Source organism: Argentina anserina, chromosome 2 (genome assembly GCF_933775445.1).
Source record: "Argentina anserina chromosome 2, drPotAnse1.1, whole genome shotgun sequence".
Taxonomy (NCBI): Eukaryota; Viridiplantae; Streptophyta; class Magnoliopsida; order Rosales; family Rosaceae; genus Argentina; species Argentina anserina.
In genome coordinates, this window is record NC_065873.1 from 29,710,439 (window position 1) to 29,721,233 (window position 10,795).

Sequence of the window (10,795 nt, forward strand, 5' to 3'; positions counted from 1 at the left end):
TTGCATAGTCCTAATTCGATCATCTGATTGAGAACGCAACTGAACAAGATTGCTCCATCTATTGATTAATCTAGACAGTTTGCTGGATGTTATATACTTACACATTGCTTGATGTAACACGACTCAAGTTGATTCAATTTCAAGGTAGTAAAACATTCTCCGGACTCACCAAATGCAGCAACAAGGATGAACGCCACGAATGAAAGGTAGGTAAACAAAAGAGATATGTAATTAGGCCCAAGTAATCTGATTCTGATCTAATAAGTTTCAATATCCTCTGATTAACAGCATAAGGTAGGTAAACAATATATATATATATATATATATTATCACATGATGATCATTACTGAACTATTGCTAGTATATTTTTCTTTTGATCTTCCCTAATCGATGCATGTCCTGTCCACTAGTTTTAGAGAATTAACAAATTAACCCTCATACTATAAACTTTGAGAACCCATATATCTAAGAAGCGGGCATCTTTCCTGCAGCAGAACAACAAAAACCTGAGCCCTGTATTATGTATGTATCTGTTTTGGTTGTTGTCACTAGAATACAGGTATCAATATATGAAGATAACCAGAAGAAAAGAATGCTAAGAGTTGTAATTGTTATTCCAATCTGAGCCTATTGCAAACAAATGTTGCATTAACAAAGTCTAATACTGGCACCGGTTGGATTTCAAAATATGTTGCTGTAGCAAGGTATGCACATGATAAACCGATGTATATTTTAAACCAGACCGATGAAAATATGGTAAGGTAAATGATAACCACTGTCAAAAAAAGTATCAACAAAAAATTTACCAGACCCTTGATCGCCGAAATGTCTTCTTCTCCTCCTTCATTAGGGAAATGGCCTTTATTATCAAAATCTGACAGCATATTGTCCTTGAGGTGGAATGTGTCCACTAACCAAGACGCAGCATCTGTGCTAGACTCTGGGATCTCTTCTATTGGGATACGCCTGACATGAATGTGTACTTCTGAAGGATCTACACCAAATGCATTGTCCATAAATGAAGGGCATTGATTCTTGTATGCAATTGTCAAGTCATAAACTGCAGGTAAATGCAGAAGGTATAAGTTTAACCAGAGAAAAATTTGTAAGGAATTTACCATGTTGAAAAAGTCGCATAATGTAGTTTAATTACCTGCATCAAAAGAACCCCTTAGGGCTTCTAAGCAAGCACAAAAACCTTTAGTCCTTGGAAGTAGTACATGTGACAGCACTGGAAGTCCATTTTCAGCAGCAAATGTCTGGCTCTGTTTGCATTTTTCTTCACTGCACAAGATACAAAACAAGGGAATTTAATTGAATAAACACATGATTTAACCTGCAATATACAAAAATTCCAAGTATGTCGGTAGGTGATGCAACCGGTATACCATTACGATTATCAAAAAGGGTTTCTACCACTAGTTACTTGGTATTGCAGATAGTTGCAGGAAAAAAAAGTTTGTAATATTGTTAAGGAAGATCGACTAAAATGATAGGTTCAATGACTGCAATGTTTATTAACCAACACTAAGAATCAACCACTAATTACTTGGTATAGCAGCTAGTTGGAGGAAAAAAATTGGTAATATTGTTAAGGAAGATCGACTAAATGATAGGTTCAACGCCTGCAATGGTTATTAATAACCGAATCAACAGTGAAGACACATGTCTCTTCCTATATTCTTTATCTTGAACATGGAAGCGATAGATAGATCGATTAATAAAAAAAAATAGACATATACAGGAGAAGTAGTAAGTAGTAGTACTCGTAATCAGTTCCTTCAGGAAAAATAGAAAGCCAGAGAGGGTCTCGAGGATCAACAAAACTCAGTAGCTTTTGCCGGAGAATTGGTTCATCAACTTCCCATTTCCTCTTTAATGGAATGAACTCCAGAATGTGAAATCCCCAACCAAAAACAGGCAGCTTCATTAAACTGCTCTTGAGCACATATTTTATATTTCCGAGAGACCCTTTTCGCAATGCAAGATCCCACAAGTACATCCAATCAACCTCAGTTTTGTGATTTGCAATAATCAAAATGCGCTCTCTAGGAGGGACAGTATCGCCCGAAAATACCACTTTAGTCCCGTTTATCTTTTCGAATAGAAAGGGCCAGAGAGCCAGCCACCTACCAAATAGAAAGGATGTTGCTTTTCTGCTGTAATGTATGCTAAAAAGTCTCAACAAAACAGCTACCACCGGCGCAAAACACACTAGAATGGTGAATGCAGTAGAAAGAAACACCACCAAACATAGAACACCTCTTACAACTCTAAAAGGGGTCAAGGGCCTGTGCTTCAGTTTACTATCGGCTTTCAAGGGACTGCAAACCTCCACCTCCTTCCAGGAACCTTCTTCAATGGAGCTGCAGTTCATTTTAATCTCGATCATCAATCAATGCATCCTATCTCTACTTAGACATATAAATTAAATGTCCCCAAAATATAATGAATATACTACACTACCATCTTATCAAGCCAAACCTCACAAGATGCTGTATTACAATGTGGTTTAACTATCAGATCCCAATAACAATTCCAAATTTCAACCAAACGGTACCATTCTACTCATGTAAAATAAGAAACGAAGAATATTTGTGGTCGGATGCTATATCACCAAATCCAAAGATACGAGAATACAGAGTGCGAATCTCAGATTCCTAAAACAGAAAAGCAACAAACGTGAAGATCGACTCCAATTGGTACAAGATCAGAATGAATTGACACTAACCATTCTTCTGGGGTCGCCACTACACGTCTGGGACTGGCGTTCTCTCTGGCCTGAAGGCTTCAATTGAAGCATGCATGTTCTATCAGATCGAATTCAGACCAAAACCAAAGCCCGGAATGCCATTCTTAATCCGCAAATAACAAAATCAACGTAAAAACTGCATGTATTTACCTCATGGCAATCTTTTTCGGTGAAGATCTCATGCCAATTTCGAGTCGGAGAGAATTTTCCAGAAGATTGTGGTTGTTGAGAGAAAGATGAAACGAGTAATATGTTGTAGGAAATACGATACAAGCTGATGATGATGTGAGGTAAGAGATCGGTTTTTTGATATTGATGGATATAAGATTCCAAAAATAACGAGACCCCGGTGAGGCGAAATCCCTATATAAACAGATGCAGAGCATAAGTGCGAGCAGGGGAGACACTCACCATTAAAATTGAAAGGGATGATGACAAAGAAGGAGAATTGTGAATGCGTCAAACCAACCTAATAAAAAGCTCAGTTTTGTCGGACTGATTTGATTGGTTTACATAGTCCCCGATAATGATATTTTAAGCAGATTTGGTGACGCAAGGAGTCTAACGCATGTCACGCTACTAGTTAGTTATAGTTTTTTTGTATTTTATAATTTACCTTACGATTTTAGGGTTTAATTAAGGTTATGAATCTTAACATCAAGTTCTAGAGGTAGTAGTAATATAATTTCGCCTTCGAAAAGCGGCATTATCACGTCAAGTTTCGATAATTTTTGAATTATTATTCAAGAACTAGAAAGGAAATCGACACTCGACAGGAATTGATGGATCGCAGATGAAAAGAAAAATTACAATTTTCGACAAATTCTACATGCACCTTGTGAAATAAGTTTCCCCCACCTTTCTACCAGACATGGCTGTTCTTACATAATTTCGAAACTTCTCTGGGTTGTGTCTCAAAACTTCAGCTGCATCATGATTTAAGGGATCTTCATGATTCGGTTCCGTGAAAAGATGATACAATCCATAAATAACTGTGTTTATGTTAAGCACAGGCTTCCAATCTTCACGTAGGATGTTGAGGCAGACATTCCCATCCAAGTCGATGTTGGGATGGTAAACTTTTGTTTTACACTTAACTTAGGTGCCTCGTGCGGATAGATAGCCGAGATCTGAAATGAAAACACAAACTTTCCGCCTTTGTAATATCCTTCATCTGGTGTAATCGAGACCTCAAAGTTCACAAGGTCGTCTTTGCCATTGGGGAAGTTTATGGTACAAGATTTTGGTAAGTTCAGCTCAGTTATATCTTTGTGCAGGCGCAATTCCCAGCTGTTTGTTTCTTGACATGAATTCCTCCATTGGTTTCAGCAAGTTCTCTCTGCTGCTCCTTAACTTTGAATAGCCTAATCATATCTTCTGTTTTTTCACCAACTAAGTCTGATCTTCTGTTTCTTCTGGGTAGCAGCACCTTAGGGGATGGCATAGCCTTAAATAAAGTTAAGGGCAAATCACTTTGGAAAAAAAAAATATTTTTTTTTGAAGTATGAGTTTGTTCTTCGAGCAATTGTGGAGGAGGTACTTATAAAGGGGGCACAATTGGAACAATGTCCATCTATAAGGATACATCATACATCGTCTACCTGTGGTCCGTGGAGGAGAGGCGGATTTGGATTCCACCAAGCAAAAGGAAAAGATTGTTTACAATTCCTATGTCTGTGAGGAATTTACATATTCATATTCCTAGTTTGGTTTAGATTTGTAAAATTTTAGAGGTTTACTTCAGGAAGGATTAGAGAAAGGCATAAATTTGGCAAGTCCAGTAAGCTTTCTCATGTTTCCACTTAGTATTAGGAAAATTTGGTATTCCTCTGGTTTCAAGGTAAACTCATTGTTGGAAAGTGTATAAATACTCCCACAGCATATTGTTGTAAGATATCTGTATCTAAGTTCTTCAAGCAATATCAGTTTTTGTAAGCGTTCTACATACTCCATCCAACAATGCTCGTAGCATTTGTTCGTCGTTTCTCAAAGATGAGTCTCAAGCCACTGCTTTTTCTTTGGTTTAATCTACTTGTCTGCACATTCCTTTTCACTTCCCTCCCCGTCGGCGTTGCTATGAGTAACGCTTCGGAGGATTACACATCTTTGGTTTTCAATGGGTGTTCAAAACAAATGTTCCCAAACAATGCCTACCCTGAAAACCTCAAATCCCTCATGGACTCACTGGTCTCAAGCTCTTCACTTAAGCTCTTCTCCGCTGTCACAGCCACCTCTAGCGACCGCACTAACGGCATTAATGGTCTTTATCAGTGCTGCGGAGATCTCTCCCCAGCCGAGTGCAACACCTGCGTAAGCAAGATTCCTCCTCTAGTCAGCCAACTCTGTGGACAAACAAGTGTCGCGGCCCGAGTCCAGCTCGGCGGGTGCTACTTGCATTATGAGATTGCTGATTTAAAACCATCTGATGCAACTGCATTTCTCTATAAACGTTGTGATGATCAAGCGAAGGCGGCTGGGATTGGTGAAAAAAGGGACACAGCTTTCGGCATATTGGAAAACGATGTCAAGAATAGTACTAGTCCTGAAGTTGGTGGATTGTACACCAGTAGCTATGACACTGTGAATGTTTCAGGACAATGTGAAGGTACCTTAGCGAACCAGCTGGATTGCCTGACCTGCCTGCAAAGTGCTTCTCAGAAGGCCAGGACCGAGTGTGGAGATTCTATTTCAGGGCAGATATATCTCTACAGCTGCTACATTAGCTACAGCGCCTCCTCAAATGCCAGTGCCAATGGTGTGCCATATTCACGTAAAGTCGCTGCAGGCTCTGGTAAAAATGATTCAGGTTCGAAGACAGCGGCTATCGTCATCCTAATGATTTGCATTGGTGCTTTTATATTAGGTACTGCTGTGTATTACATTAGAAAGTTCTTAAACAGTGGGTGAACAAGGAAATAGATTAGACAGGATGCAGATAGTTTTGCCATATGACACTGGCTAGGATAGCATGAGACTGAAATGTAAACAAAATACTTTTTGGCTTGAAAATTGATAATCTATGATGATAATAGCTCTGGTAACCTTCTGTATGATTTTTCGTTCATAATATATAGCTGTGTTGGGTATAAGAGCATGCTATTTAATTGCCTCATTTGCCTGGAAAGCTATTATTTTCCAGCTGAGTTGTTAATGGACTTGAAGCTGATGGTATCGATGTCCACACATAATATATCACTATCATTCCGAGTCAGTTCAATCTTGTTCTACATAAAATGTAATTTCTTTCTTTTAACCAAACAGTTAGCTGCTGAAGCAAAAGACTACTTTACTTGATGTCACTCAGTAATTAAAAAAAAAACCCAGAATTCTTGTTGGTACTTGTTCATATGTTTTGATTTTGGTTGCGACCCAATTTCCCCTCATTCACACACACCAATACCTCAAATACAAATTAAACCACTTGATATCGAATAACATACTTAATCGATCATAAAGGAGCGAAGTCCTCATGAAGTATATTGATAACATCATTTCTTTTGAACGATGTACAAGCTTATCAGATCAAGAAACAGATCATATATATTCACAATGTGTTTCCTATGTATATTCCCAGTAAAAGAATAAAATTACAAACAAAATCTTTTTTTTTTTTTTTGAAAACCTGTAACAACTCATCACCTGCTTCTGTTTTGCCTAGCTTTGTTTAAGCACGTTGTTTGACTCCAACCCAGATCCCCAATGTGAGGAACCACCTTCGTCTCTAACCACGTTTGAATTCTTCAAATGCGTTCTCACATAGAACTTCATGAACAGCAAAAGAATGGCCGCATTGAGCACCGAGTTGAACAGCCACGCCCCAATTCCGTTGCACCCGCCTTTGAATACCTGCACCAACAGCACGCCCACGTGGCACGCCAGGTTGCATCCCAGCAAAGCCACCTGGCAGTTGGCCACGAGTGGGAAGCACGCGCCTCGCAGCCCTACCCCGACCCAGAAGCGGTAGGCGTAGACGACGGTCTGCTCCACTGTGGTGGCGAGTATGGCCGGGACCTGGAAGGACTGGGAGAACTCGAGCCAGAGGAACGACGTGAAGATGAGGATCGACTTGTTGAGGAGGTGGAAGGAGGTGAGTCGCCGGCGGCGCCGGAGTATCGTGAAGAATGTGCGGAGGAGGTGGAGGAATCTTGAGAGGTAGAAGACGTAGGACCAGAAGAAGACGCGCCCGGAGGGGCGCGTGCCGAGAGGGAAGCAGAGGAGCCACTGCAGCGGGGTGGTCTTGGTCCGCCGCCAGAGCCACCGCGTGTCTCGAATCTCGGCGGCCGCGGACAGGAGCATCCCGACGAAGATGACGGCGGAGATTACCGCCATCAGGAGGCTGTGCGCTGCCGGGACTGGGCCGAGGGGGACCGGACGGCGGCGGCGGAAGAGGGTGAGGATGAGGTGGAGTGTGACGGCGGCGGCGATGTAGGCGGGGATGACGGTGAAGAGGAAGGACCACGTGGAGCCCCAGGATTGGGTCGGACTCCAGCGGAAGTTTAGAATCATTGGGTGCTCTGATAAACAGTACTTAATTCCCTGTAACATCTTCATAATCTGCAGCATCATAGAATTACGTCTGACGAAGTATACGTGTTCGATGAATTGTCTCAAAAAACTATAACGATTACGAATAATCTCGATCGGCTGTTGAAAGGTAAACTGAAGTGTAGTGTGGATGTTGAATTATGGTTGTGTGGTGGTCAGCGGATTATAAAGGGAGGCGGAGAAGTGGAATAAGGTGGGCGACTGAATGCGGAAGCTTCTTTCTTGGGGTCGTATTGTTGTTTTTGTGCTGGTATCGCTTAAGCTGGAAATGGACCGACGACGCCAAAAATGAAATTTGAAGGAGTCGGTATCTTGGACCTCAAGGATATGTTATGGTAATGAATAAAGTTTTTATTATTGGCCTAAAACAGTCAATTCAGCAAGAGATGAAAAGGACGGTCGGGGGATGGTAATTGGCCTGGTGATTAGTGAAGGTCCCAATACAGCGCGTCACACTCGCATATGAAACATGACTTGCATCAGTTGCATGAGCATTTTGACTCTTCCCTTTTTCTCTTCGACTCTTCCGATGCGTATAATCTATGTCTATTATTTTTGGTAGCTTGATGCCTAAAAAGGATGCTTGCTTGTTAGAGTGTTTCACCTGAAAATCCTTTCCGTACTTGGTTGATTATGGATGCTTCTGTTGTAGTGATCTCGTACACAGTGATCATATAATATACCAACTGGTGTCTCGATTTATAGAAGATTACAATATACATTTTAGGTATCTTGAAGGAAACCTAATTCTATGTGGAATAGTAAAGTCTCTTCTCTCAAATGATCTTCAAAATCTCTGTATAATTCTTTGTCTGCCCTTGAATTAGCAAAAGAAAGAAGTGAAATGATTGATTGTGGAATAATTTAGCTAGCTTTGAGTTTTTGAAAACAAGGATAAAATCGGAAACTAAGGGATCAATATTTAAATGCCGGGTATATTAAAAATTGTGCTAAGTACATTTAGCAACACCCTAATATTAATGTGTTAGGTTAAAAGGCGGAGTATACAGTAAAGCGCATGCTTAGAAGCAGTTGTTGGTGGTTGTCTGCGTTTGGTGTGGATGGCGGGATGTGGTAGAACTAGAAGATCCTAACATTTAACTCGTGTTTACTTTTAAACCTAACATAATTTACTTGTTTATGCAACTCTACTCTTCTTATACGTTTTCCTAGATTCACATGCGCTGTAAAATTTTCCAATTAGGTAACAAGAAATTAACATGACTTAGTTTAAAGTTTCAACTTTAACTTTAACCGTAACATAATCTATTATAAAATATCTCATCTACAACGTATAGACATTTGATTACTTTATAAATTCAGGTTTTACCTTAAATAATCTCTAGACTATTCGAGATGATGTTGGAGGTACTCATTGTGTAATCGGTAATCTCTCTTAGAGCGGGAATTTCATATAAAAGTTTCAAGCTGACTAATAAAAATGACGTCCATTGCCCATTTATCAGTAATATTGTAAGTGAGAGGTTATCAGTGGAGTTTTATTAGTTAATGTTTTTGATAATTTATTTCTTTATTTATAATTGTTAAAAAACATGAACCTTTTTTAAAGGAAATACGAGGACTAGAATCCACCATTAAAAACTGGCAGGTGGAAAACAAAAATACAAAGGAGAGGGGAAACTCCTGAGATCTCCAAGCGCGTCAACATTAGCTTCGCATCTTCCCCCAAACCCAAACCCCAAAGTTTCCTACATCTCTCCGTCAACCCTTCTCGTTTTGACTACGCTTCCATTCCCATCCACTCCTTCTTCCTCGTCTTCTTCCTCTATGTAAAGGTCAGTCCTCGTTAACTTCTCTTCTCTTCTTTGATCGGATTGTTTGATTAGAATTATTCATATTGCTTGTTTACAGTGAAATTGGTTTTGTAATGTCTGGATTCTGAGAATTGATGAAGAGTAAATCCCAAATTGATGCTATGTTTTGTATATGTTAGCATGATGTTGATGTTTGCGTTCTGAAGCTCGGAAAATTTTAGGCTGAGTTCATATTTCTGATGAAAGTTAGGAACAGAGAATTATGAAATCAAGCATTTAACTGAAATTTCCATGATGCGTAAACCTTTCATTTATTCATAGTGCTTGTAATTAAATGGACTAGTTGGAGTTTACTTCATTTTGATAAGAGTAATCCAGTTGTGTAGGGTTTTATGTTTCTAATTCAAATTACCAGTAAATGAATACGTGATGGATAGTTCAATGTAACTGTGACGTTTCAATGGCTGGTGTTGATCTAATAGTATGATACATGATTCAATTTTAAGAGGCTTGTCCTCCAGGTATGGCAAGTGGTTTTGGGGATTCTGCGAGTAGGCCGTCGCAATCACAAGGGCCTTCATTCCCCAGCAGTAACAATAGTAACGGGGATGCTGGTAATTTCGAATGCAATATCTGCTTCGATTTGGCCCAAGACCCCATTGTTACCTTATGCGGCCATCTTTTCTGCTGGCCGTGCCTTTACAAATGGCTCCACATTCACTCCCATTCTCAGGAGTGTCCTGTTTGCAAAGCTCTTGTGAAGGAGGAGAATTTGGTTCCCTTGTATGGTAGGGGAAAGACATCTACTGACCCTAGATCGAAGTCAATTCCTGGAGTTGACATTCCGAATCGTCCAGCAGGACAAAGACCTGAAACAGCTGCTCCCCCAGAGCAAAATCATTTCGCTCAACGTGGATTTGGATTCATGGGAGGCTTGGGAGGTTTGGGAGGGTATGCTCCACCAATTGCAACCACGACAAGGTTTGGGAATTTCACCTTCTCTGCAGCTTTTGGTGGCCTTTTCCCGTCTCTGCTCAATTTTCAGTTGCATGGGTTCCCTGATGCTCCTATGTATGGTGCAACTGCCGGATTTCCGCATGGGTTTCATAATACATTTCATGGCCACCATGGACATAGATACAATTTCCGTCCTGGTCCTCGTGTTGGTCGTCCTGCTGTAGTTCAAGATTATTACCTGAAGATGTTGATTATGTTTGTTGTAGCTTGTGTTCTTATGGCTCTTTTGTGGCAATAGATTGAATATCCATTTAAACAGCACGCTTAGGGTGCTTGTATATGTGATAGTTTATATCTACTGTTTCTGACAATGAGGGAATTGTTCATATTTTACCATGTTCTGTTATGTCGTAGCTTGCAATCTGTATGTGTCATTGGTATGTTGATTTTGGCTTACATGATATGATAATTGTATCTCCAGATACTCTGCTCCAATCATTCTTTGTCACACACACACACAGAGCTTGCTCTTTTGTGCAACATCACTCATGGGATCAGCTCTCTCCATACAATGCAGTAATGCTCCATGCCTCAGATGTTGCAGCAGGTAAGATTGTGCTTTATGGTCAATTCTTATTTCTCTTGTAGTCTTTGTGTTTTTTCCTAAATTTCTGTTCTGAATCTTGAGTGTGTGGTTGTTATGCCTATATAAGGGGAATAGAGTACCATGAAACTATATTTGTTCTGTTATAGTATATTGTCAGTA

General features: G+C 40.1%; 4 protein-coding genes and 1 pseudogene across 5 annotated transcripts; 2 read left to right on the forward strand and 3 right to left on the reverse strand.

The window, feature by feature from the left end:
* Positions 1–611: 611 nt before the first annotated feature.
* LOC126784520 (probable 1-acyl-sn-glycerol-3-phosphate acyltransferase 4) lies at positions 612–3,003 on the reverse strand. Its single transcript, XM_050509983.1, has 5 exons — positions 2,903–3,003; positions 2,732–2,788; positions 1,767–2,366; positions 1,154–1,284; positions 612–1,060 (listed from the first exon to the last, which is right to left on the reverse strand). The coding sequence occupies exons 1-5, from the start codon at positions 2,932–2,934 to the stop codon at positions 612–614; spliced, it is 1,269 nt and encodes a 422-aa protein (XP_050365940.1). The 5' UTR covers positions 2,935–3,003.
* A 574-nt stretch (positions 3,004–3,577) lies between these two features.
* LOC126784086 (NEDD8-conjugating enzyme Ubc12-like) lies at positions 3,578–4,124 on the reverse strand (annotated as a pseudogene).
* Positions 4,125–4,500: 376 nt separating this feature from the next.
* On the forward strand, positions 4,501–5,716 carry LOC126784701 (plasmodesmata-located protein 1-like). Its single transcript, XM_050510184.1, has one exon. The coding sequence runs from the start codon at positions 4,712–4,714 to the stop codon at positions 5,657–5,659; it is 948 nt and encodes a 315-aa protein (XP_050366141.1). The 5' UTR covers positions 4,501–4,711; the 3' UTR covers positions 5,660–5,716.
* A 433-nt stretch (positions 5,717–6,149) lies between these two features.
* Positions 6,150–7,543, reverse strand: LOC126783413 (elongation of fatty acids protein 3-like). The gene has a single exon (XM_050508878.1). The coding sequence runs from the start codon at positions 7,316–7,318 to the stop codon at positions 6,407–6,409; it is 912 nt and encodes a 303-aa protein (XP_050364835.1). The 5' UTR covers positions 7,319–7,543; the 3' UTR covers positions 6,150–6,406.
* A 1,372-nt stretch (positions 7,544–8,915) lies between these two features.
* LOC126782722 (uncharacterized) lies at positions 8,916–10,442 on the forward strand. 2 transcript variants are annotated; one of them, XM_050508024.1, is made up of 2 exons: positions 8,916–9,093; positions 9,579–10,442. In XM_050508024.1, the coding sequence occupies exon 2, from the start codon at positions 9,596–9,598 to the stop codon at positions 10,325–10,327; it is 732 nt and encodes a 243-aa protein (XP_050363981.1). In that variant the 5' UTR covers positions 8,916–9,093; positions 9,579–9,595; the 3' UTR covers positions 10,328–10,442. The 2 variants fall into 2 exon arrangements, with proteins under 2 accessions (XP_050363981.1, XP_050363980.1); XM_050508023.1 differs by having other exon boundaries at positions 9,594–10,442.
* Positions 10,443–10,795: the final 353 nt, after the last annotated feature.

Excerpts from the sequence above, each read along its gene's own strand:
- LOC126784520 (XM_050509983.1), bottom strand. The coding sequence starts at position 2,934 with ATGAGATCTTCACCGAAAAAGATTGCCATGAG. Across the intron at positions 2,789-2,902 it reads CCGAAAAAGATTGCCATGAG|CCTTCAGGCCAGAGAGAACG; the intron begins GTAAATACATGC and ends CTTCAATTGAAG. Across the intron at positions 1,285-1,766 it reads CCTGAAGGAACTGATTACGA|TGAAGAAAAATGCAAACAGA; the intron begins GTACTACTACTT and ends TATCTTGTGCAG.
- LOC126784701 (XM_050510184.1), top strand. The coding sequence starts at position 4,712 with ATGCTCGTAGCATTTGTTCGTCGTTTCTCAAAGATGAGTCTCAAGCCA.
- LOC126783413 (XM_050508878.1), bottom strand. The coding sequence starts at position 7,318 with ATGATGCTGCAGATTATGAAGATGTTACAGGGAATTAAGTACTGTTTA.
- LOC126782722 (XM_050508024.1), top strand. The coding sequence starts at position 9,596 with ATGGCAAGTGGTTTTGGGGATTCTGCGAGTAGGCCGTCGCAATCACAA.